Source organism: Furipterus horrens, unplaced genomic scaffold (assembly GCF_987537825.1).
Source record: "Furipterus horrens unplaced genomic scaffold, mFurHor1.1.pri manual_scaffold_4, whole genome shotgun sequence".
Taxonomy (NCBI): domain Eukaryota; kingdom Metazoa; phylum Chordata; class Mammalia; order Chiroptera; family Furipteridae; genus Furipterus; species Furipterus horrens.
The window spans coordinates 200,356,791-200,384,245 of record NW_028327174.1 but is presented as its reverse complement, the minus strand read 5'-3'; the positions used below and the strand labels follow the sequence as shown (position 1 = coordinate 200,384,245).

The window sequence follows — 27,455 nt, the reverse complement described above, 5'->3', positions numbered from 1 at the left end:
AAGTGCCATTTTAAAGACAGCAGAACCCCTTATTTGCAGGGGATACACTCCAAGAGCCCCAGTGGATGCCTGACACCACAGATAGTACCAAACCCTATGTGTACTGCATTCCTATGTACGATACCATGTAATTTATAATTTCGGCAGTTTCACAGACAGAAGACCCATTCTTACCACAGATCCTGGCAACCTCACTACATGACCTTTTTCTTTCCCTACTAAGCCAAGAACGTTCACCTTCCCACGTGAACGAGGCCTCTCTCTGGCACGTCCGAACCGCCAGCATCGCCCCTCTCGCACGCTGGGCCGCTGCGAGGTACAAGCAGCGTGACGTGCACACAGGCACGGCGATGCTGTGACAGTCGGTCTCACCACTGGGACGACGACTGAGCAGCCGGGGGCAGGCGGCAGCACGCACAGCCGGCCCCGTGACATCTAAGACCCTCCTCTCTCTGCTCCCAAACACGTACCTGCTACTTCAAACCGGCACCTGCCACGTTCATCTCCACTGCCAGTCTTTGTTTCTGACAGTCTTCACCCCCTTCCTTCTCTTCTTCCCCAGACAAGCCCACCACACCCCAGCCCTGCCCATGCCTCCCTCCCGAGGCTCTCCTGGGAGCTCACTTCCCTCTCTGCGCACTATCACCACAGGGCTATATAAATCAACACCCAATTTTACTCTGAAATTGTGCCAGGGTGTCAACATTATCTCCCCAAATAGAAGGCAGCTCCCTGTAGATCAGGCACGTGTATGTATGTGTGTATACCTATGTATGTGTATGCACAGAAATACATTAAAAAACGCATACTTCTACACACATATCCAGAAAGTTGAGCACAAGTGGATGGTTAATTCTTACCTTTGAGTCCACTGTGCTTCTTTTAGACTTTCCACTCTCTAGAAGCAGAAACATTGAAAAGGCATTACTGTAGGATTCAGCTCATATATACATTACATTATCATTTTATGAGACTCTAGATTATCTAATATCAAATTATTCAAACAAAAAAGGTGAAATCAAAGGCTATCTTACGGACGGCCATCTCTCGCTTCTTTTTAAAAACTTTAATGTATTTATTTTTAGAGAGATAGGAAAGGAAGGAGAAAGGGAGAGAAACATCAATGTGGGAGAGATACAACAACCAGTTGCCTCTCGCACACCCCCAACTGGAACCTGGCCCACACCCCAGGCCTGTGCCCTGACCGGGAACTGAACCGATGACCTTCAGGTTTGTAGGCCAGTATTTAATCCACTGGGCTACACCAGCCAGGGTATGGACAGCCATCTCTTTAGATCCCAAAATAATTCTTGAGCTGCAGAAGCAGCAAACCAAAATTTATTATATTATCAATGTGATCCAATAAATGATAATATTCAGTACCAACAGGGAACTCATCTCTAAACAGTCTAGCATGATATCACTGCCACAGATGCTACGTGGAGTGACTTTCCTGATTTTCTAACTATGTTTGAAAACAGATTACGGTTTAAAATAAATATGCGTGAACCCTGGCTGGTGTAGCTCAGTGGATTGAGCGTCGGCCTGCGAGCCAAGTGTTGCTGGTTCGATTCCCAGTCAGGGCACATGACTAGGTTGCACGTCAGGTCCCCAGCTGGGGGCGCATGAGAGGCAGCCACACATGGATGTTTCTCTCCCTCTCTTTCTCCTTGCCCCCCTCTCTAAAAATAAACAAATAAATTAAAAAATAAAAAATAAAAGAAAATAAATGTGTGATTTGTTTGCACACATGGAAAAATTAATTAGCAAATAATATTAGCATAATGCATACATTTTCTTTCTACAGCAAGAAGTGTGAAGATCGGTAATGCCTTCTTTCAGGGAACAGAGAGGGCAGGTGGGCCTTATTTTTACTTAAGATACTCTTCATGAGGAAAACGGGATCTCAAACTCCCTGCAGAAAGGGAGAGTTTCAGAAGAAAAAGAAGAAACAGACTATCTCCTGGCCAGGACACGGTTACTGGGCGCGAGGAACACGAACAAGGAGACAGTGCACAGACCCCAAGCCACACCCCACCACATGAATACAGCACTTTATGTCTTCCAACTTGGCTAAGGGTTGTGACAAACTAGAAAAATGTGAAACTAATACAATAAATATGAAATTATCTTTAAGGAACTCATATAAATTATTAGACAAACCTGACAGCTAATAAAAGAGGTGATAAATATAAAGTGGTTAATCCGCATATGGAGAAAAAGTACAGCCTAGTAACAACAGTGAACAGAAAAACAAGAATACCTTCTGCCTTTCCCTTTCTTACTAAAACACGCACGCACACACGCACGCGCACATAGAGAGACACACCACCAGTACTGGCCAGGGCACGGCGACATATTTTCTGACAGAGTATATAAATTCACACAACTCATTTGGAAAGGAACCAAAAATATGTATCAATATTCTCAAAACATTCAGATCCTTTGAACCAGATATTCCAATTCTGGGAATCAATCCTAAAAAAGTTCTATATATGAAAAAAGTCTAGGAACAAATTAGTCCAATGCAGCAGTATTTATAAGCACCAAAACAAAAATGTGTCTCCTTAGGGGAAAGGCTGAGCAAATTACAGTATCCATTTAACGGGATATCTGATAAGTATAAACTATCTTCAGTGAACAGGATGCTTAAAATAGTAAATCCCACTATGAATTTTAAAAATCAAATGCTCTAGACTTAAGAAACAAGCTCAGACAGAAACCCCCATTTCCACAACTTTAACACTGGGAGGAAGGGGAAATGATTGTTCTTTCTTCACCTTCTCCGTATTTTCCACATTTTTCTGTAATGATTACATATTTTAGCATAAGTAATGCTAAGATCGTGTTTGTTTTTACTCAGGAACAACAAGAACCCACACAGGCGGGCAGTGAAGCGAACGCTGGTTTCCGCCCCGCGCCCCGCGCTTACCTGGTTTTTGCTCAGTCTGGCCGCCTGCTGGAGCAGAGTTAACACCGGCCTCCTGGCTCTGGCCAAGGGCCTTCTCATCCTTGCCAAAGATGATCTTTGGTAAGTGGGTACCAGCTTCTTGTGGAGATTTTAATTTCACTCTATATTCAAATAAGACAGAAGGAAGGAAGGTGAAAGGAATGCATGTGGCCCTGTGGGCGTGACATGCTCGGCCCTGCTTCAGGCTCTGGGTTCACCATCTCATGTGGTCCTGTGATGCAGAGTCTGCCGTCCGCAGCTCACAGACGCTGAAAGGGAGGCTCAGAGATGTTAGGGACCTTTCCCCAAAGCAGTCAGCTAGTAAGCAGCTGGGCAAGGACCCAGACAGTATCTCTCTAGGGCTCCAACTCTTGGCAACCATGCAGTGCCGATGTAAATACGTCCCCACTAAGTTATCTGTGACATGTTCAACAAGCTGGCATACAAGGGGAAGGGAACAAGAGGCAAAAACAAAACAATAAACGTTGCAGTGTGGTCTCGGGGAACAACGAGGGGCAGTGGGAGCTGTCAGGGGCCCGCCTACAGCGCACTTCCTCCCTGTCCCCACTCACCAGCTCACCTTTGGGTGCCCTGCCCCACGCACATAAGCGCACGCGGGACCTAAGCTGGCACAACATAACCGGAGGGAAGCACTCCGGCCCTGCGTGGGGACAAGCCTTCCCGGCCTTCCCGTAGCTCGACAGGAGGAAGAACTCACTCTGCGGAACACCCCACACCATTTCCTGCGGCTCTGCCTTTGCAGACGCGTTCTCCTCGCTGGAAACGCTGCTCCCTTCCTCGTTCGTGGGTGGAGTCCCCTCAGGAGAAGGCGGGCTGGGCCACCAGCTGCCTGAAGCCTCCCCCACTCCACAGCTCTCCCCACCCTCACTTGGCTGAGACCCCTGGGAGGGCAGTTCTGGCCCCTCGTCTTGCTTTTAACCTCCAGCCTCAGCACAGTGTTCGGCCAACGGCAGGTCTCAGTGCTCACAGCTTAAGGACCTAACCTTACCCTAGGATTGAGCTGAAGGAACAGTAGGATTACTTACTCACTTCTGGAGATGTTCAGGATTAGAAGGGGGACAGAGACGAGCTGTTTCCTTAAAACACAGTAACTCACGTCTTCGTCCTAAGGAAGGAGGGCCCAGTTACCTGTCACCTTACTCACTCGCGCTAGGACAAGAGACAGTCTCCGCAAGCGAGGCAAGTAAGCGCTCAGCACCGGCTGCAAATGACGCCTGGAGGTCCCAGTGGCCACCGCCTCAAGGACACGGCAGGGCAGAAGCCAAGTGTCCCCACCCGGTGACCTGAGCTCCAGGGGAGGGAGTGACTGGGTCAGGCACCCAATGCTCACCAGATAAGAAGAAAATCCATCATTCTTCGTGCGGTCCAGGCTGAATCCAACCTAAGATCAAAGAGCAGAGGTCAATGCCAACACCATGACCTGGCGGCCACCTTTCTTGCTCAATGGGAAGAAAAGGCTCTTCTGGCCTGGCCTCCTCTCAGTGTTCTTAGCATTCATTTTGTAAGAAGAATCACTAATGACTAAAATTATCCAAGAATTACAACTCAAGTGTCAAAAATAAAACCACCGGCTTCCTGCTCACAAGTTTTATTTTCTCCATGCTCCAGCATTTCTTACTCAGGACGGGGCAAAGCTGGCCCCTACGACACAGAGAATGGCAGAGCCCCGACGCCGTGGGGGCGCTTACAGTGAGATCGCGGTCCGTGGCTCCCTCGGGCTCGCGCACCGACAGGCGGCTGACGTTGACCGTCATGTACCCGTCCCTGAAGAATCCGAAGGTGTTCAGATGAACCCTGTGCCTCACGTCGTCCTAGAAAGATGGTGGCGGTGGCGTTAGTAACACGGACACGCTGACCGATTCCTCAGCCCACTCACTCGCCTGAAACACCACGGCGCCTCGTGGCCTGCTGGCTGGCCAGGGTTTCCACACGCTCAGGAAAATACACAGCCGTGGCACCGTACCTCGTTCCGAAAGCTGAAGACGACTCATCAGGAAGTCAGGGGCTAGCGCCAGTTCTGACACAACGGCTGTTAACGCGTGCTGATGCGTCTGTAACGGCCCAGCCTCGGCGGTCAGCTGGAATGTGGATTCCAGGGCAGGAGGAACAATGCCTCAAGTCATCCTCGCCCCCCTTCCTGCTAGTACAAGGCCTGGCATCCGGCAGGCACTCACAAACATGCGGGGGGCGGGGGGGGGGGCTGCTCTGACAATACGCTCACGTACATAAACCTTCGCATGAGCTGGGTGTAACTGGCTCCTCCCACTGCAGGATGCTGAAGGGCACCTGCAATTACTTCTCTGCCCTATAATTCATGTTTCTAACAAAGGTTCATGTGCACCTAAAAACGTTACATATGCTGGGTTTCAGGAAACAAAGCCTTACGCAGAAGGAATGAATGCCAGGTACCAGCCAGGTGGGGGCAGGATCTTCTGGACACAGGCTAATCCTGCGGTTTGCTGACACTGAACCACATGGGCAAATAAATGCCTGTCACACCTGCTTGAAACTGTCTCAAAGGGGTGATTCCAATCCCAACTAAGTTAATACATTTTTAAAAAGATTTTATTTATTTTTAGAGAAGGGGGAAGGGAGGAAGGAAGAGGAGAGAAGCATCAGTGTGGGAGCGGAACAGCGGTCAGCTGTCTCTCGTCTGCGCCCCACTGGGGACCAAACCCGCCACCCAGGCACCTGCCTGGACCTGGGACCAAACCAGCAACCTTCTGCTTTGTGGGACGACACCCAACCCACTGAGCCACACCAGTCAGGGTTAAGTTAATAAACTTCAAGGCTGACAAAGGCTAGCTGGAACCTGAAACAGACATCACCCGTCAGGAGGGTCTATGGAAGGAGCGAGGGCTCCTATGGACAGTCATGCACCCTAGTAATTGCAAGAACCCTACAGGAAGGAGTCTATGTTTATAATAAAGCTCTATAATTCCCCTTCCCTTAACTTCCTTTTCCAGTCTATAAATGCCCCTCCACCTGGGTACGCAGGCCCAAGTGTGCACATGGCTTGCCGTGTCTGCATGCGCTGGGTGGCGCTCCTTCCTGTTTCCCGAATAAATCCTTGCTGGTGACAGATGCCCTAGCTGAGGCCCTGACCAGTGAGCTACACCCGTCAGGGCTGTACTTTCCTAAGATGACAAACTACTAGGGCCCCACCTTCTTGACTGGTGACTTCTCAGTCCATAAGCCTTCCCATATTCCTACCTTGGACGCTTTGAGCTTTGGTCTTCGGACGCCGCAGGCAAACGGACTTTGGACGGGTAACACTGTATTAGTGATATTTCTAAAACTGAGGGTCCACAAAGACAGTCCCAGTTTCACACTGAGAGCTACTCGCCTAAATCAGAACACCTTCAATCAGCCTGCAAAAGCTAACAGGTATTAAGTAGCCTCTCTGCAAGGCCCTATGCAAAGCACTTTTCTAAAACTTACATTTGGTTCTTCCTCAAATTAGCAGTCATTTTTGCCAGTGTTTTTGCCTCTTTCTCATATTTTTAAATTCCATCCTTTGTCTCTTTCAATTCTAAATACAGGTTTTTTTTTCCTTTTGTTTTTAAACAACATATTGAGGTGTTCTGGGGCCTAACTCTGTTCTTCGTCATCCCTGCTGACAGTCACAGCAGGCGGTTTCTCTGTGTGAGTGGTCATTATTCACTTTCAGAGGTGGATCTCCTGGACATTAGAGGCGGTCTAACTGCAAACACCAAAGGCCTACCTAGCAGGAAAGGCTTTGGAGCAGACCTTCGGCAGAAAAATCGTAACTCTCCCTTTCCCCCACACGCAGACAGCAAAGACATACATCTTCCCGCCACTGTATTTCCATTCAAGGCACAGAGCCCTGGGAGCAGCCCACATCCTGGGCCGAGGAGGGGCCCGGGGCTGGGGCTCCTGCTCCCCCCACCAGCTGGGCACAGACCGAGGCTCTCGGGTCCCGCTTCTGCAACGCTGCGGGGCAGCTCGGGCCTGTGTTCTTTTACCCACCGGAGTTCCAGCTCCTTCTTGCCGCTGCTTTCAGTTTCTCGGCCCTCGGGAATTTCCCTTCTGTTCCTCGGAGCCCGGCTATGCATGTAAAGCATGCTGGCCAGACTCCCACTTCCTGACGGGATGGAGAGGCTTGCAGCAAGCCGGCGCTCCCAGGCAGAAGTAGAAAAGCCAGCTAAGACAACAGAAGCCATCTGCTGGGAGGCCTTAGGGAGCTGCCGGGGGGGTGGGGGGGGACCCCCAGAAGAGCTGAAGCTCACGGCCTTTCTCAGGACTGGGGGGTGTGTGGCTTGGGCGCTACAGAAAACGATGTGAGTGACTATTTTCTCGATTCTCCCGCAGGTGTTACGAGGCTACTACCATCCTCGTTAATTCCACTACATGTGATGGATGCTGTAGGATGTGTGAAAAATCATGTAACTGGAGCCACTTAACCGTGGAGTCGGAGCTGCCGTCCCAGAGGCGCTGCCTTGCAGGTCTCGCTCCTCAAACCTCGGGATGTTAAAACCTGCAAGTCAGCCTCTGGCCCAGGCCTCAAGCAGCACTGTCCTCTAACCCGCGCCTGCATGGTGACAAGGTCATGGCCGCCCGAGTGGAGGTGTAAAACCTTCTTTAGCATTAGCATACCTGTGTGTGCTTATCTGCACCTACAGAAATGCCTCCCTTCTATTACCGAGGGAATTGTTCCCCTGCACTCTGATGAGCATCCCTCCCCTCCCGCTCCTAACTGGAACGCTCTCTGGGTCTCTGCCTGAATCAGGGTCTCTGCCTGAATCAGGGTTTCTGCCTGAATCAGGGGTTTCTGCCTGAATCAGAGGTCTCTGCCTGAATCAGGGGTTTCTGCCTGAATCAGGGGTCTCTGCCTGAATCAGGGGTTTCTGCCTGAATCAGGGGTTTCTGCCTGAATCAGGGGTTTCTGCCTGAATCAGAGGTCTCTGCCTGAATCAGGGGTCTCTGCCTGAATCAGGGGTCTCTGCCTGAATCAGGGGTTTCTGCCTGAATCAGGGGTTTCTGCCTGAATCAGGGGTTTCTGCCTGAATCAGGGGTTTCTGCCTGAATCAGGGGTCTCTGCCTGAATCAGGGGTCTCTGCCTGAATCAGTGCTTCCTGAATGGCTGCTCTCTTGGATCTCAAACAAACGCTGTTGCCTCTCACTCTGGCCTTTATTTTTAGGTTAAAAGACATTAGGGTTTAATACTTCGGCAGAATCCCAGACGAGAAGGGCCAGAGAGAGAGGAAGGAAGAGGAACAAATCCCTGCCACATGCAGCACTGGGGATCCATCCGACAGGCGTCATGCTACGCCAAACAAGCCATCTTCAAGACAAACCCGCGGGAACTAATCTGTGGTGATTATTCTTGGGAAGGACAGACTTTTCAGTCCTTGGGGGAGGAGGGCCTTAAGGAACTTCTGGAAGTGCTTGGTTGCACAAGTGTGCTTACATAGTGAAAATTATAAGAGTTGTATGCTTATAAGTATTTTATCATGTATATTATTCTTCAATAAAGTTTACATTTTAAAAGTAAGCTTATTCTGACTTATCCAGCATTTAGATGCTGTGTAGTGAAATGGAAGCCTGTAAAACAATTTTATACTCATTCAGCCCACCACAGTATGTTTCCTAGGTTTGTTGGGGACAATCTACCAATTGCAATCTCACAACAGTTTTTTCCCCCCATATAAACAGTACATTGCTTTATAGGTTTTCCTCACTTTTTTAAAAAAAGTTTTGTTTATTGATTTGAGAGAACGAAAAGAAGGGAAGGGAGAGAGAGAGGAGAGAGAGAGAGAGAGGAGAGAGAGCGAGCTCTTTGATGCTCGCATGTGCCCTGACTGGGGATCAAACCCGCAACCTCGGCCTACGGAGATGATGCCCTAACTGAGCTACTTCTCTGTGTCACCTCACTTAACAATACAACGCCACTAAAAACCCATTTCGGAGGAGTTTCTGAATGCCCGTAAGCACAGCTCTGCACTCTCACCACTCACTCCCCAGGACTGCCCTACGTGCCAGGGCCCCTCTCGCACCTGACCCTCACTCAGCTCAGAGCGGCGGCCCACGACAAGGACGAAGACAGAGTGCAGAGGTAAAGTGGCTACCGCGCCTTTGCAGACTGACGGGCTCTGCTTACCAGGGGCACACCCTTGCCTCCCCCCCCCACCCGCTTCGTCTCCCTCCCCGCCAGGCGAGCATCTCCTAAACCCTGAGGGTCCCCACGACGCTTGCGACCAGGGGAGCCGTGGGCAGCGGCATCCCATCCCAGGATGCGGAGCAAGGGAACCCTTACACACCGTGATGAAAATGTGAACTGGAACAGCCGTTACAGAAAACGGTATGAAGGTTGCTCAGAAAGTTGGAACCAGAAATCCCACTTCTGGGCATACACCCAAAGGAACTAAAATCACTACCTCAAAAAGACAGCTGCCCTCCCGTGGTCACTGCAGCATTATTCACAAGAGCCAGGACAGGAACACGACCTGAGTGGCAGTCAAGGGATGAGCGCACGCGCACACACACACACACACACACCCCCCTTACAGAGAAGGCTGTGCTACCATCTGTGACACACACACACACACACACCCCTTAAAGAAGGCTGTGCTATCATCTGTGACACACACACACACACACCCCTTAAAGAAGGCTGTGCTATCATCTGTGACACACACACACACACACCCCTTACAGAGAAGGCTGTGCTATCATCTGTGACACACACACACACACACACACCCCTTACAGAGAAGGCTGTGCTATCATCTGTGACACACACACACACACACACACCCCTTAAAGAAGGCTGTGCTGTCATCTGTGACACACACACCCCTTACAGAGAAGGCTGTGCTATCATCTGTGACACACACACACACACACCCCTTAGAGAAGGCTGTGCTATCATCTGTGACACACACACATACACACCCCTTAGAGAAGGCTGTGCTATCATCTGTGACACACACACACACACACACACACACCCCTTAAAGAAGGCTGTGCTGTCATCTGTGACACACACACACCCCTTACAGAGAAGGCTGTGCTATCATCTGTGACACACACACATACACACCCCTTAGAGAAGGCTGTGCTATCATCTGTGACACACACACACACACACACACACACACACACACACACCCCTTACAGAGAAGGCTGTGCTATCATCTGTGACGTGACAGATGAAACCCTGTATAAGACAGCACGCTCAGTGAAACAAGCTGGGCAGAGAGGTGATACCGGTGCTCACTCTATGCGGAGAGCAGCGATGTCGGGTTCTTGGGGGGCTGAGGCCAGAATGGGGGTTATCAGGGCAGCGGCGGGAGCGCGTGGTGGAGGAAGACAGACACGTTGGTCAGAGGGGACGAAGCTTTAGCCCTGGCTGGTGTGCAAACAAACATGTTTCTCTCCCCTTCTCCCTCCTTTCCCCCGTCTCTAAAAAGAAATAAAAATCTTATTTAAAACAAGGATACAATTTCATATGTGCAAGATGAATAATTTCTGAGCTCTAATGTACAGCACGGTGACTGTAGTTAACCGCATTGTACTGGACACTTAAATTTTGCTTAGAAAAATCTTAATTGTTCTCACCAAAAACAAGGGAGCGCCGTGACGTGATGGGTACGTCATCGCCTGACGTGGTAGCCACTTCACAATGTGTACGTGTATCACACTGTCACACCGTTTAGCTTAAGTACAATTTTTGTCAATGATACCTCAGTAAAGCTGGAAAAAATATTAAATGCAAAGAGCAGAATCCAAACTATATGAGGTAAGAGCTAAATTTAAAAAGAAAAATTTAAAGGCTAAATATTTACACTTATTTATTTATAACAGATTTGAAAAAAATTCACCAAAGTATGCAAAGATCAGTACCACGGGGAGGGTAACAATTCTCTGTTTATACTTCTTTTTATATTTCCTAAGTTTCTAACGAATACTTGCCGAAAACCCACCCCTTGCTGCTGTATGACCCGTTGTCAGTGCCACATGCAGGAGCCTCACCTGACCCCGTCCCAGCCCCACTTAGGTCATCACGTCACCATTTCAGACAGGGGTGGCGGTACAGAAGAGCCTGCACGTGCGTGGGTGGAAGGAGGTTCACAGCTGTCGGTATGGAAAATAATGCACTAATTAATAACTACGAGAACTTCTCCGCATGCTCACAACTGTCACCCTACTTTTGCGCACTCCTGTATCTCTCCCTACACAAATCATCGGCACACAGAACTCTTAAGACTAAAACAGATCAGCAGGGTCATACAGTCTAATTACTCATTCACTTTATTTGGTTTAATTCAATGTAAATAAATCAGTATTTACAAAATGCCACTAATGGCTGAGGCCCAAATAATGACAAATACTTGGTCCCAGAAAAGAATCCCCAACAGTCAGTCCTAACTGTCCAGGAACAAGAACACCTCTCTTCCCACCACGGGGAAGCCACAGGCCTGGGTGCTCTGGGGCGGACGCCCTGCCCACCCCAGAGAGCGGCCGCCAGCATCGGGGCTGGGCGGGTGTCGGGGAGACAGACACACCAGCACTCGCGTCTGTCCCTCCGGGTGCGAGTGGCTCTCCTAGAAGGGGCAGTGCCAGTCTCCTGATGGCAGACAAAGTAGAAGGAGCCACAGGCGCGGAGGAGCTGTCGAAGCAGCAGGAGGGTGTCGGCACCAGAACCAGAGAACCAGCAGTGGAGACTGTCACCTTCCCAGCGACCACCCTGCCCCTTCCAGCAGCGCTGGCCCCGCAGTCACCGAGGTCAGAGGTCGCCGGCACCTGTCTGACTTGCCACCATTCGTCCTTATTACAGCGCTCAGAGGCAGGTGCTAGTACGCCCACTTTAGAGACGAGGAAACAGAGGCTCAGTCATAAAAGCGGCTTATAATCACAGTGTTAGCGGGTGGTTGAGCGTCGGCCTGCGAGCTAAGTGTCACTGGTTCGATCTTCCAGTCAGGGCACATCAGAGAAGGAAAACTCTGACTCCAAAAAACCTCCGCTGCCTTGCGGCATACCTCTTCAGGGGAAAGGCTAAGGGAGTAAACCCCGACAGAAAATCCGGAGCCGGAGTCCCTAAGGCGGTTTGACGTTGTAGTCAACACCGGCAACTCCTGCGGCGCACCTGAAGCCAAGCTGTATTGACTCCGTCTTTCCCTTGGACCCTTCAGCTGCGAAGAGAGGGGGGGTCTGCTGCATGGGCAACAGCAGACCCTCCATATCACCCTGCCCAGGCTCTGTAGCTTCAGCGTCATCGCAAGATGTCGATTCAACACGGGAGGAGACAGATACCGTGTCACTCCCGAGTCGGACTGCACAGCCATTCTCGGCGGTGCAGATAGACTCTTAAGAAGCTACGCCATCGTCTCTCGAGACGGACGGCTGCCGACGACGACGAGCGGGTGGCACAGCTAGTATTCTAACGTGGGTTGGTTTTAAGCCCCAAACCTGTGGTCTTAATCACCTATATTTACTTTTACAACCAAATAAATGGTATACCTTTTGTTTGTTTAAAAAAGTTTTTATTACAGAAAATTTCAAACCATCAACTCGTGGTCAATTTTGTCCCTCTAAGCTCCTCCCCACCCCCCATCTCAAGTATTTATAGAGAAATCCCAGATATGCTATGATGTCATCTATTAATATTTCAGTGTGTATCTGGTAAGGGCTTTTTTAAAAAACATAACTGTAATAACATGCTATATTCCTAATCACAGTAAACTGATTATCAAGTTAAACAAAATTACTCATCCATGAGAAGTCAAGGTTACAGGAACATAAAATACAGGGCTGTTCCCAGGTACATATTTATAGGGTTGGTTGTAAAATCTTGTAGTTTTCCTGGCATTGCTAAGCAGACTTATATTATCTGAAATCAGTGGCCCTAACATAATTAAAATTTCCAAAGTACTAATCCAAACAAGGAAATAAGCATTAGTTTGATGATGATGATGATGAAATATGAATTAATGTAATTTGATTAGTATTCAGAGAATCTCACTCGAAAAAGCAAAGCACCAGATTATTCTGAAAGCTTTGTCCTTGTTTTCAATAAACTACTTTGTAAAATTAAAATCTTAAGACTGTCAAAATTCTAAACCAAAATTGTACCCAAATGTCTGTTTAAAATGTGGTCTCAGGTCTTAATTATGAATGCAACTTTCTTCTCAGACTCTGCCTGGCTTTTTCTCGCATGCTTTGTCAGCATTTAAGAACATTTACACACTGAGAAATCAATTCTCACTGAAATAAGTTTTCCTAAAACTCCTGGCGTACAGACAAACGTGAAGTTAAAAGACGAGCGCCTCTGCCCATGAGGCCACTGTGACCAGGTGAATCCCGATGAACTGGCAGTGACTCTAGAGTACTTCCCATAAAGAACGACGTGGTGTATCTAGTTACAAACATCACCACATCGGTAAGGACGTCCACGGTGCTACCCCGGTAGAGCTTTGAGACAAAGTTTATTAGATGATGTATCAGTTTCCCAGGGCTGCTGTGACAAACATCCAGACCGGGTGGCTTGAAGACCACAGAAGGGTTAGGCCCTCACAGTTTGGGGGCTGGAGATCCAAGGCGCGGACGTGACCCTTCCCTCTCTGAATGCTCGAGGGAAAAGTTCTCGCCTCTCTGGAGCGTTGACTTGTCACTCGCCATCCCTAGGGCTGGTTCACAGCTGCGTCCCTCTAATCCCTGCTCCTGCCTTCACGTGGCCTCCTTGCTTCTGCGTGTGTCTCCTCTGCTTGTGAGGACACTGGACGTATTGGAATTAGGGCCCATCCTAACCCAGTATGACCCAGTCTGAACTACTCACATCTGCAAGACGATGTTTCCAAATAAGGCCACATTCTGAGGTCCTACGTGGACATTAATTTTGGGGGGATACTAGTCAACCCAATACATATACCCATATACCCACCTTCTTAATCAGTTACACTGAACTGTTCCAGGGCTTAATGACCTGGTCCACACGTATCTGCTATCGTTGTTCAACTAGAGACAAAGGAAAAGAAAACCTATTGTGCAGCCCAGACAATATTTCTTGACCCTAACTTTTTTCCTATTTGTCAAAAAAAAAATAACCCACATGTTCACTATTCTGCACTGGGAACAGAGAAAAACAAAGCAAAAATCTGTAACAGTGGCAGCAGTGGAAGGGGGAGAGGAAGGGCAATAAAAGCAGAAAAAAGACAAAACAATCATTGGAATTTTCCAGGACTATTTTATTAAGAAACCCCAACAATCAAACATTTGATTATTCTAACTAATATTCTCAGAAGAAAAGTGGCATATATGCCATCAAATAGTAGTCACTAAAAAAAAGGCATGCTATATGTTTATAGATATACGCCGAAGAACAGATATTTAATAGACATTCATACTTACAAGAGAGGAAACACTAAAATGTCTGTACAAAAGGTCATTTAAAATGTATACCGAGGCCAGGAGTCTTTCGCATTCCGGTGGCCGGGTGCTCGTGCTAAAATAACCTTCACAGGGCTCCGGACTGCCCCACTGCATGGCAGCACGCGGGCAAGGGCAGAGGAAAGAAGACCCAGACCAGGCTGCACACTCACATCAGCCAGGCCCGCACTGAGTAAGAAAAGAGCAGCAGGTGCTCAAGCCCAGTCCCCGTACCTCACTCTGTTGGCTTAATATGAGAAAAAGGAGTAATTCAGCTATGCTAATGGGTCATTACACAGGACCTGCCCTTCCCATTCTGCAAAATATGCCAGTTAGATAATCACACCTCCAACTCAATCCTCCACCACGAATGTGAGTGGGAGGGTGGGAACCTGTGTGTACGATCTCAGGGTACGTATGCATCTGGCCCACATTCCCTTCCCAGCTACTTAGTCACCTTAACAGTAATAGCTCATCCTGCTCCTATTCCTGTCCTGCTATGGCCTGCTAGGTAGTGGCACCAACATCCACCGTCTTAACCTCTGCCAGCAACCTAGACGTCACCTCCTCCCTCACCCCTCCATTAGTGCCTCATTTACCCCTCCTCCTCGTTCCCTACTTTAGTCCCTAGTCTCACACCTGGAATACATGCCTATAACCTGGCTGGTCCCTTGCTTCCAGTCTTGCCCCTGACTGAGATCCCAGAGAAATCTATTTATCGAAAATGCAAATCTTAGCCCTGGCCGGGTCGCTCAGTTTGGTTAGAGCGTCATCCCAACACACCAAGGTTGCAGGTACAGCCCCCAGTCAGGGCAGAGTATACAAGAAATCAACCAAAGACCCTGGCTGGTGTGGCTCAGTGGACTGAGCGCCTGTCTGCGAACCAAGAGCTTGCTGGTTTGATTCCCAGTCGGGGCACATGCCTGGGTTGCGGGCCAGGTCCCCAGGTCAGGGTGTGCAGAGGCGACCGATGATGTATCTCTTGCGCATAGATATCTCTCTCCTTCTCTCCACCCCCCTCTTCCCTTCTCTCTAAAAAAGTGAATGTTAAAAAGGAAAAAGGAAATCAACCAATGAATGCATAAATAAGTGGAACAACAAACCGATGTTCCTCTCTCTCTCCCTGGTTGCAGATTCAATTCCTGGTCATGGCACAGACTGAGCTTGTGGGTTTGATCCCCGGCAGGAGCACACACGGGAGAGGCAACAGATCACTGTTTCTCTCTCTCTCTCTCTCTCAATCTCCCCATTCCTCTCGCTCTAAAATCAACAGACATATCCTTGGGTGAGGATTTAAAAAAAAAAAAATCAATAAATTTTTAAAATCAATTTAAAAATAAACCTTTAAAGGCAAGTCTTATTCAGTCACTCCCAGTTTAAAAAACTTCAAGGCTCCCCTTCCAACAGGGAGTCAAATGCCCCCACATGTCATTAGGGCCCACCTCTACAGGTCTCTGCTCTGCACGGCACCCTTCTCATTTACTGATTTTAGAGGGAGGGTGGAAGGGACTGAGGGAGGGGGAGGGGAGGGAAGGAGGGCGGGAAGGAGGAGGGAGGGAGTGGGGCTGGGGAGAGGAACAGACAGACCCCGATTTATTGTTCCACGTATTCATGCACTCCGTGGTGGATTCCTGTATGTGTCCTGGCTGGGGACGGAGCCCTCCACCTTGGTGCATGGGGACCATGCTCTAACCCAACCAACTGAGCACCCCGGCCAGGGCTGCTCTTCACTCTTCGCCCGCCAGTACCAAGCACAACGGACGGATTCTTGCCGCCACGCTTAGGCCGCCCCCTTTAACTGGACTATTCTGCCCTTCCTGTATGCTTCTCTTGGCTGGTTCCTTTCCTAACATGTAAACCCTTTTTCTAAGGTTCTTCCTTGTCTTATCCTCTCTTAAAGGGTCCAGGACTCCTTGCGCTCCCACAGTCCCTGGGCACATTGGCACAATATGCAGGAAGGTGAATGAACCTTCAGCCCTGGCGGGGTGGTTCAATGGGTAGGAGCACCATCTGGTGCACCAAAGGGTCGCAGGTTATTTTCCCAGCTAGAGCACAAACTCAGGTTGCAGGTTTGATCTTTGGTTGGGAGTGTATTCTGGAGGCAACGGATTAATGTTTCTGTATCTCCCTCTCTGAACAACAACAAAATCACCGCCCTGGCAGGTGCGGCTCCGTTTGTGGGCGAGTCCTCCCAGGGACAGAAAGGCTGCGGCTTCCTTCCCAGTCCGGGCACAGACCCAGGCTGCGCGTGCGGTCCTCCGGCCAGGGGGCCGCTACAAGGGGCAATCGACTGGTGTTTCCCTCTCACTGGATGTTTCTCTCCCTCTCGCCAATCAATAAGCATATTCTCAGGTGATGATTAAAAAAATATATCAATAAACATATCCTAAGGTGAGGATTTTTAAAAAGCAGTGGGGGGGGACTTCATGAACTGCTGGGAATGTAAAACGGCACAGTCACTTTTGAAAGTAGTTTGGCAGTTTCTTAGAAAGATAAATATATACAAAAGCAAAACAAACAAACCACCCAGACTCATAGATACAGACTGGTGGTTGCCTGAGGTAGGGTGCGGATTGGTGTAATGAGGGGATTCAGCACAAACTTGCAGTTACAGCCGTCCCCCTCTATATCGCGGCCTCGCTGTATCGCGGGGTTTTTTTAAATATTATATTTAATTATCGCAGATTTTTCATTATATCGCGGGATTTTGTGGTACGGTATACGTATGTTGTTAAAGTGACACAGGTTTAAGAGTGTAGAATATGTTTAAGAACATAAGTAGTGTTCATAAAAGTGTGGAAAAGGTTAATAAGGGGGGAAAAGGTTAATAAGGGACTGGGAAAGGTTTATAAGTGTGTGGGAAGGGTTTATAAAGCCTTAAAATATATATAAATACTAAAATAAATATAAGGTTCCGACTTCGCGAATTCTCACCTGCCGCGGGGGCGGGGGGTCTAGAACGTAATACCTGCGATAAGTGAGGGAATACCATACACAATAAAAAAGTCAGAGATGTAAAGTACAGCACAGGAAATAGTAACTTTGTAAGGCTACAGATGGTTAGTGTGACAACCATTTTGCAATATATACAAATGTCAAATCACGAGGTGGTACATCTAAAACTAATATAATATTGTATGTCAATTACACCTCAAAAAAGAAAGTTAAATAGAAACCCACCATATAACCCAGCAATTCTACTGCACTCCTAGGAATGACCCCCCCCCAAAATGAAAACCTATGTCCCCACAAAGACTTACATGAAAATGCAGGTAGCAGCATCGTTCATAGTGACCAGAAATGGAAACCAAGGGTCCACCAGCTGGTGAATGGCTAAGCAAAATGTAGTAATCCACACAGCGGAATAGTATTCAGCCATTAAAAGGAATGAATTACTGACCCATGGTACAACATGGATGAACCTCAAAGACATATGTAAGAGAAGCCAGACACAAAGGACCACATACTCTGTGGTTCCATTTATATGAAATATCCAGAAAGGGCAAATCTATAGACAGAAAGTAGACGAGCGGCTGTCGGCAGCCGGGTGGGGATTAACTGTAAACCAGCACAAGGGACCTCTTATGGGTGATGGAAATGTTCTATGGCTGGACTGTGGCGACCGCTGCACAGATCAGCAAACTTACCAACAATCACTGAGTTTCATACTTACAGGGCAAACTTTATGGTATGCAAACTACGCCTCAATAAAGTTATTTTCAAAAGGTAAGGAATCTAGAGAAAGATCAAGAGAGAAGGAATTTGAGATGACTGAGAAAACCGGAAGAATAACGGAATAAAAAGAGAAATGAGCCCTGGCTGGTGTGGCTCAGTAGATTGAGTGCCGGCCTGCGAACCAAGTAAAAGATCACCAGTTCCACTCCCCATCAGGGCCCATGCCTGGGTTGCGGGCCAGGTCCCCAGTTCCGGGCGTGTGAGAGGCAACTAGTGATGTTTCTTTCCCTCTCTTCCTCCCTCCCATCCCCTCTCTCTAAAAGTAAATAAAACTTTTAAAATTTTTTTTAAAAAGAAAAGAAATGAAATGACTTGTTTCTCATTTTTAAAAAAATGCAAAGCAAGAAGTGATGTGTGTAAGGATGGGGCAGAATTAGCCACTGATTAGCGGTTATTGAGGCTGGGTAACAGCTACATAGAAGTTCATTATACTATTCTGTCTCATTAGGTGTGTTTGAAATTCTCTACGATAAAAAGTTTTGTAAAAGATCAATGCATATTTCTGGTACTCAGTGACCTCTCTACATGTTATTCTTGCCAGTCTGGGTCTATAACCCGACCAAGTCTCCTATTTCTTCAGTCTCAAGCAAAACAAGACAACCTAATGTTGATGCCGGTGCAGGCTCTACTCAGAGGATTTCCATTCGCTTCAGCAAGAAGTGAGAATTTACTTTAAGAGTACTTAAGAAACATGTTACGAAGATTAAAGACATTAAGTAACTTATCACAATAGGGAGGAATCAGTCACCAGAACTGTACTATTCAATTTGTTTCTACCCCTGAGGTTAATATACTCTTTCAATCTACATATATACCAATACTGTACTGTCAATAGTTAACTAATGATACCACCTGATAGCGTCATTCTAGAAGTGTAATATACAAAGACTGCTGTATTGGAAGCCAACAGACACGATCCAGTGTGCCCTGTTAGTAGCTTCGTCTCTAATTTATAAACTCTTTGACCTCAGTTCTATTATTTAATCTAAGACTTAGGATCTTAAATTATAACTTTAAAGAATTTTAAAGATCAGGAGTTCTGAACTTGGAATCATAAGCTTGGAGGATGGAGCTTTCGGACAAGCTTCGGCAGGATTATAAAGCCCTAGAAATTTCAAGAAAAGTTTTCTCTAAGCTTTTGCGTGCACTTTTCTGGGGACGGGTTCTACAGCTTTTAGCAGATTCTCAAAAGAAGTCAAGACTCACCTCGCTCCCTGCAGTTGAGAACCATTTAATCAAGATTAATTTTTATTTACAAACCCCAAAGTACGGTGTATGGGTCTGGCCAGGCCTTCTGGCAGATTCTCTATTCTTTAAACTCTACATTCCCAAAATATAATGCCTCATGGTCTGTTAGAGTAATGTGTTTTGGTAGGACAAACTTTCTACAATCCCACAGCTTCTTAGAAGACTGCATGTTAGGAAAACCACGTACAAGGATTTGAGTCCTAACGATCTATTTTCTATTCTCCAGGTAGATTCATCTGCTGAACCATCTGGCTTAGCTTTGGATGCCTTTTCGCTGTGAGTTAGAAAACAAGGTCCAAGCGATCGTTCTAGGCCTCTCCTCTCTTCCCCAGACAGGCAATGACAAGAGCGAGGGATAAAAAGACCCGCTCGTTATAAACACGCTGTTAATGCTCGGCCATGCGTCTGAAGCGAAACTCGCAGTTTCCCCCGGAGAGCCCCGCTTAGCTCAGCCCAGAGAGCACCGTCAGCCGAACCGGAAACACGCTACGACTTCGCGGTATCGCCGCACCGCCAGGCACAAGGGGATGGCAGCGCGGAGACGGCGGACGAGGGAAGTCGGGGACAAAAGTCGGAGCTGAGAAGGGAGGAAGAGGCGCTGGCTGCCGTCAGCGAGGTCCCTGGGGAGGCCGCGGCCCCCCGAGTCCTCAGTTTCACCGCAGTTCTGCCCCTTCCAGACGGCGCGAGGACCCCCGCCATGGCCGCAGTTCGCAACAGACCCCTACCCCAGAGCGGCTGAGCCCGGGGGCAAGGGTTGGGGGCGCTCGCTCAGAGCCTCCCCGCCCCGCGACAAAGTTGCCTCCAGCCCCGAGGGGAACGGCCTCGGCCTCCGCCCCGGCCCCGCCCGAGCCTAACCGGCCTCACCTTGAGGGCCAGGTGGTGGACGCGGCCCAGGCCAGGACCCGCCAGTAGCTGCAGCAGCCCCAGGAGCGGGAGCAGCCGGAGGCCCGCGACCCGCCGAGGGCAGCTGGAGCCCGAGGGGTCAACGGGCGCCGGGGCGGCCATGTTTGTTCCAGCATCACCAGCTGCTTCCTCTCCCTATAACCACTTCCGGGTTGAAAGGGCAGCGGCGCCGGAAGGACACGGAAGCGGCGGGGGTGGGGGAGCGTGGCGGCTAACGGCGGGGTACCCGTGTCCGTTCTCTTTGAACGTGTAGCTGGGAAGGTCGCCGAGGGGCCGTTCGTTCAGCCTTCCCTGTGCGGACATTCGGTTTAGCCCATTAAGATGTGGAACCACCAGTTGGGGGACTCCGGGAGGTTGTCATGGAAACAGTACGGCCCACACCTACAACCCGCGGAGCTAGGAAAGCGACTTTGGCCCTGCGAGACCCCAGCCGTGGGAGGGACCCCGACTCTTCCAAGGATGGGGATGTCTTAAAACCGGCTACAGCGCCATGCCTGGCTGTTGTTTGAAGTGATTACACTAGAGGCGTAGACCCGGTGGAAAATACCAAGTCCCTGGCTTGTCACAGGTCCCTTGATATATATATACACTTTTTTTTTTGAGACACATCGCACTCAAATTTCAAACGAAATGGTTGAGGTAATACGATTTATTAAGCCCTTCCCAGGCACTTGGTTGGGCCTTTTACGTGCATTATTGCATTTAGTCCTTGAAACAATCGAATGAGGTAGGAGGTAGTTACTGTCCCACTTTCGTCGTCGGCAGCCGTCCGTGTCGAGAGACGATGGTGTAGCTTCTTAAGAGTCTATCTGCACCGCCGAGAATGGCTGTGCAGTCCGACTCGGGAGTGACACGGTATCTGTCTCCTCCCGTGTTGAATCGACATCTTGCGATGACGCTGGAGTGTCCTCTCCAGTGAAGCTGAAGCTACAGAGCCTGGGCAGGGTGATATGGAGGGTCTGCTGTTGCCCATGCAGCAGACCCCCCCTCTCTTCGCAGCTGAAGGGTCCAAGGGAAAGACGGAGTCAATGCAGCTTGGCTTCAGGTGCGCCGCAGGAGTTGCCGGTGTTGACTACAACGTCAAACCGCCTTAGGGACTCCGGCTCCGGATTTTCTGTCGGGGTTTACTCCCTTAGCCTTTCCCCTGAAGAGGTATGCCGCAAGGCAGCGGAGGTTTTTTGGAATCAGAGTTTTCCTTCTCTGTGTCCCACTTTACAGGTAAGCAAACTGAGACTCTGAGGAATTAAGTCACTTCTCCCCGGTTGCACTGGGAGCCACATGGCATCTTCGAACCACTATGTCATATTGCCTCGTGCTATTTCATCTGGTCACAAGAGTCAGAGTGTCAACATTTTTTCTTTGCTTCTAATCTGGAATTTATAGGGAAATTTTTTTTTAATTTATTGATTGATTTTAGAGAGGGAGGAAGAGAGTGAGAAAAAAAACATCGGTTTTGTTCCACTTATGCATTCATTGGTTAAATCTTGTATGTGCCCTGTGTTAGGGATAAAGAAGCCAGTGACTCTCAAACCAGTAGGAGATAATTAACAGATGAATCATGGAAAAGGGAGGAGGAAATGACATTCCGCAGCTCCTCACACATATCTCTGGGATCAAAAAGAGGAAGACTGTCATCACCAAACAGAGAAATGGGAAGATGGAGCTGGATAACTTTGCAAATAAGGTGGAGATAGGCCTATAACTAGATTACCCTTAGTCACACCCTGAGTTAAGTAGCTAGTCGCGTTAGATTGTGAACCCGGATTAACCAGTAATAGAGAAAGAAGAAGAGGGGAGGGGGAACTAATCACTTTACTATAAAACCAGTTTTCTTTGTCTACTTCACTCGCACATGCCTCTGGCTGAGCGTGCGCCCGACTCTGCAGACTTGTGAATAAACGCCTCGCTTTGCTGCTCAAGTCCTGTGTCCTGGTGTTTTACTGAGAGCGTTTCTCACACCTGGCCAGGGCTCAGACCCTCTGAGAAGAGCTCTGACCAACTGAACTACCGAACAACCAAGGCTATGAGATCTTTAATGGACGGGATCCAGTAGCTGGTTCCCTCCTATCACCATTTCCATTAGGAGTTATAGAAGAACATGCTTATTAAAGTTGCCAATAAACTAGCCAGATTTACTTAGTTGTTAGGGTTTTTTTTTTCAGCTTGCCACACAAGTGATGCATACTCCTTGTGGTAAGTCGTTGAAGCTAAAGAGGAGAAAATAAAAAGTGACCAGGATTTCCAATACTGGGCGACTGTCAGTGTACTAGTGTGTTTTACAACAGAATTAGATTCTTAATGGTTTAGCTGGAACTAGAGACTGAAATTAAGATGATATATTGTAATGGAGCTCAAGTGCTGCACTCTGGTTACAAAATTCGTTGGGAAAATACAGAATAGGAGTGGGGGGTGGGAGGAAAGGAGGATCCTAGATTTGTTTTGTTTTTTTTTTTTTTGGTTGTGTGCAATCTTAGTAAAAGTTATGCATCTATGAATTCTTCCCTTGAGTTAAAAAAAAAAAAAAAAGTAATGTACAAGTCCTGTCACACCCTCTGCAAGGACAAAAAAGTAGAACGAAGGTGGCTCCAGGAAGTAAGGGCAATGTGAAATAGGTGTGAAGAATATCCCTTTCTGCAGCCTCTGATCTTTGACGGCATATTACTAATATGTAATCTTACATCTTCGAATAGAATTTTCATCTGATCTTCCTACCCCATTTTACAGAGAAAGAAACTATTATTTTGTGAGTCCACATAGCAAGATAATCCTAAATATATTTATTGAGTGATTAAATTTGCCAAGTATTCTGCCAAGTACTTTATATATACATTATCTCATGTAACATCACAAAAACCTTGTCAGGTATATTTACTTTTAATCCTTTTTTATAGATAAGGGTTGGTTACATTAATTTATTCAAGGGTGGGTTACTGGTTTATCAATGGCCCAACTAGAACATTCTGGACAAGCCCACAGAGCCCAGCTCTTAATCCGTTCTACTTGGTCGTAAAAAAATTCATTTGCGTATTAGGCTGGAAGTGTCTTTAGATAACCAACAAATAGGAAAACAAAACCTAGGAACTTAAATGATTTGCTCAAGATCACGGATCTAGTGGTGTAATTTTTGGTAGGCACCTTCACAACCAGAACTGAAACTTCATCTGCTTCAGAACTGGATCTGTGCTTCTCCCACTATACTAAATATGGCTTTCTAACTCCTATAATTTTACTTTAGTCAAAAAGTTAAAAGCCCAGAATCTGAGTAATGAATGTGTTATCGAATGAATTGCTAGAGTAATTTTCAGAAAGCATTTTAAAAGTCATCGATGTGAAAGAACATACTAGGAATATAAAATAAGTGATAATTTCTTCTGGGTTATCAGGAAGAATACCAAAGACAGCTAACTGATTCTCACTTCGGCATGAAGCTAGGTGTTAAAGGGAATGGCAGTTTCTCAGTACAGTTTCATTTGTAAAAGCAGTTCACAAAGGTTTGGAATCGTGCTAAATTTTTAAAGTGAAGTACCATTTTTTAAAATCTCTTGTTGAAATTTGAATGTAATAGGCTTTTTAAAATGGGAAATGATCAGGAATAATCTTAATTTCATTTAATAATATAATAACTACCAAACATTTAAATAGTTTGTAAAATAGAAGACGTCTATCTTTTCATTTCTGGAAAACAGTTTTACAAGGGCTTAAAACTGGTTTTTATTTCTTGCTTCTCTTCACTTTGGAATTCTGACGTGACCTTTACAGGGTGACCATACCAGTGGCATCTGTCTAGAGGTATAGGAGGAAAATCTTCCTTCAGAGATTTGAGAATGATATTGTGCAAGTCATTCGTCTGGAACCGGGAAGAATAAAAAAGGGAACACTATACAAAGACTTAAAGTGTTTTTTTGAGTTTTCAAGTTCTGTGAAAACTGCTGTGTTGGCAATTATATTTAGGCGCCTGATTTCAGAGTTTCAAGAAAAGATTATTTGCATACTCATGCCACTGTAACTGGAAACAGACATGTTGAGTAACAGAACAAGTTATACCTGCTTCTTCCTGGCAACCTGTACAAAGAGGCATTAAACTCTAAGGTATTGACTGAAAAGGCCTGGAGGGGCTGGAAAAACTGATCCCCTACACCTGACTTTTCGCCTTGTTCTCTTAGTCAAGTGCGTTTATTTTTTTCTATCTCCTCTAACTTTGCAGGATCCACCAAAGGTTGTCACTAGGGGCAGAACCTGTAGTTTGGACCCAATATGATTCATAATATTTGGCGTCAGTCTAGAAATTTCCAGAGATCTTTTAAGTAATTTATGGGTTAATATTCTCCCATTGTAATAAGGTATACTTCCCACTTGTTTTCTCATCAAAAGAGTTGATATTTCAGACCCCAAACCTCTATAAAGACTGTCTAGGGGACTAGAGATCAAATTGGAGCCTGGCAGTATACTTAGAAATCAGATGTCACTATCATTCTTTGACTAGAAGCGTCATTTCTTGGGGCGTGGGGGACGCCCATGGTGTTTTCTTGTGGAGAATGTGGTCCTGACACATCTTGAATCCTGCAGGTTGGGGGAAAAGTTCAAATTTACTTCTCCCGTTCTTGGTGGAACAATGTGTCACTTGCTTAGGCATAGGACAGCTGTTTTTTCCTGATTTTGTGCACATATTTATAGAACTTCAGGGGAACTCCATTATTGGCCCAAAAATAGGTTGCAGTTTTAAAAATTCTCCATAGAGTGCCCACTTTTATCCTCCTCCAGTTTCTTCCACTTGGCTGATTTCTTGGGTCCTTAGTAAGTAGTTTGAATGCTGAACAAATGAGGGATTTTGTTTTATTTCTTAAGATCTTTTAAGGGGGAAGGAGGGAAGCAGAGAGGGAAAGAAGCATCCTTGTGCGAGAGAAACATTGATGGGTTGCCTGTTGCATGACCCCCCCACCCCCACCAACTGGGGACCTGGCCTGCAGCGCAGGCACGTGTCCTGACTGGGAGTTAAACCAGCGACCCTCTGGTTCACAGGCTGGTGCTCAATCCACTGAGCCACACCCGCCGTGGCCAAAGTGGGAATTTTAAACTGAAACTGATGTGGAAGCTAATTTTTTTTTTTTTCAATTCTGAAAATGTCAGTGAGAATGGTACCTCAGCAACAGACAACCAATTGTAGTTCAGGCAAGCTCTTTTTATGCATCCAAAGTGCTTAAAGGATTGATTTCCTTGATACAATAAGTACAAATCCTCCAGAAAACAAGAGGAAAGGAAAGAGAACCAAAGGCTTGTACCCTGTGTGCTAAGCATTTTACATGTTCTTTTTTTTCCTTTTCATTTTTGCAGTAACCTTTGAGGTAAGTAGCATTATTTCCATTTTACAGAGGACACTGAGGCTAAGAGCAGAAAAATAATTCAGAGCACTGCTGAGCTGCCCAAATCTCACTAACACCAAAGCCTGTGTTCCCCGCCAGCTGACTCATGTCAGCCTCTAACCATCTGTGAGGCCCTATGTCATGAACAAGGACACTGAGGCTCAGAGTTTACACGAGTTGCCAAAGGCCACACACCTAAATAGTAGTGGAACACTCGGACCCCAATTTAACAATGACAAAACCTACCTCCTTTAAAACAGTAAGGTAGATAAAGAAAGAGACATCTATACATCTTAAGCCCCTGAATTAGATGTTAATTAATTTCATGTGCCATTACCATTGCCAAAAACTACAACAAAAAACCTAATGGAATTGTTGGTCTCTAACGCCACAGCAACTTATCCAAGGTCTCTGTCTAGATACCTTATTTCAGGGCTAATCATGTCCAGGTAATGAGATTATTAAGCAGAAATTTATGTAGTCACACACCAAAATTATAACTTTATAAGTCAGTGCTTTGTAGATGTTACTTAAGCGTAACAGGTGTACATCACCTAAACAGACCCCTAGGTAACTCCAGCCTTTACACAGACAGGGTTTAGAATACCTGTTGTGAAAATTGATTCCTAGTATCTGGTCAAGATGGCGGTGCAGGCAGACATGGCTCACCTCTTGGCACAACCACATCAAAATTACAACTAAAATACGGGACAGTCATCAGTCAGAACCACCAGAAATGGAGTTGAATGGAAGTCTGACAACCATGGAGTTAAAGAAACCACACCCATCGAGACAGGTAGGAAGGGTGCAGACATGGCACAGACTGGTCCCACACCCAGGTGTGGTGGATAAAAATTCAGGAGGGCCCTGGCTGGTGTGGCTCAGTGAATTGAGTGCTGGCCTGTGAACTGAAGGGTGGCCGGTTCGCTGCTCAGTCAGGGCACAGGCCTGGGTTGTGGGCTGGGTCCCCAGCTGGGGGTGCGTGAGAGGGGCAACCTCTTGCACATTGATGGTTCTCTCCCTCACTTTTTCCCTCCCTTCCCCTCTCTCTAAAAATAAAATCTTTTTTAAAAAATTCATGAGGGATATCTCAGGAGCGAGGAGCCCTATCCCCACACCAGCCCCCTCAGCCCAGGGTCCCAGTCCTAAAAAGATAAGTCCCCACAACTTCTGGCTGCAAAAACCAGCAAGGATGAAGTTGGTGGAAGAAACTGCTGGAGCCCCAATTAGTTCCCCTGAAGAACCCACACACTGGCTCACCTACTCACTCACTCCCTCTGAGCTCCAGCACCAGGGTAGCACCTTGAAAGGCACCAGTAACACACAGGGAGAAATGAAGTGTCTGGCATCAAGGAGAGCAGAGGCCATTGTCTCTTCTCTAAACCCTCCCCTGACAGAGATGCAAACTGATACCATATCTGAGACTCCATCAACCTGGCTAACACTGCTTGACCCACCTTGGAGATTCCCAGAGACTCTGCCGCACCCAATTTACAGGCCCACCCAAGCTGCTTTTCCATATGAATGGCTGGTCTTGGCTCCTGCTTCACAACTTCCTAAATCCCATCAAACAGGCAACAGCTGGCCTCAGTGAGCCCCACGCCCAGCCCAGATTCACACCTTGGCTTCACCTGGGAATCTCCAAGCCCAGCACAAGTAGCAGCTATCTTGGATTGCTTTGTAGCTCAGGCAGGGTGGTCATGGGCAAAACATAGGATGGGGCTGACCTTGGTCTTCACCATATGGGAAACCCCAGAGCCCACACACCCAGTGGACAGCTACAGGCCATGTAGGAGCACCACCACCCTGCCCCTGCACAGCTGATCCTCCACAGAGGGTGGAGGTTGGTC

General features: G+C 47.4%; 1 protein-coding gene across 1 annotated transcript in view; it reads right to left on the bottom strand.

Annotated features, from left to right (window-relative positions):
* Window positions 1-20,376, bottom strand: part of GPR107 (G protein-coupled receptor 107) — a 51,159-nt gene extending 30,783 nt beyond the window's left edge. The window contains exons 1-6 of the mRNA XM_090274899.1: window positions 20,207-20,376; window positions 4,660-4,782; window positions 4,302-4,352; window positions 3,997-4,076; window positions 2,933-3,072; window positions 861-898 (exon numbers count right to left, since the gene is read on the bottom strand). Of these exons, the coding sequence (XP_090131025.1) occupies window positions 861-898; window positions 2,933-3,072; window positions 3,997-4,076; window positions 4,302-4,352; window positions 4,660-4,782; window positions 20,207-20,347 (573 nt within the window). The 5' untranslated portion in view covers window positions 20,348-20,376. The remainder of the gene's footprint in view (window positions 1-860; window positions 899-2,932; window positions 3,073-3,996; window positions 4,077-4,301; window positions 4,353-4,659; window positions 4,783-20,206) is intronic.
* Window positions 20,377-27,455: the final 7,079 nt, after the last annotated feature.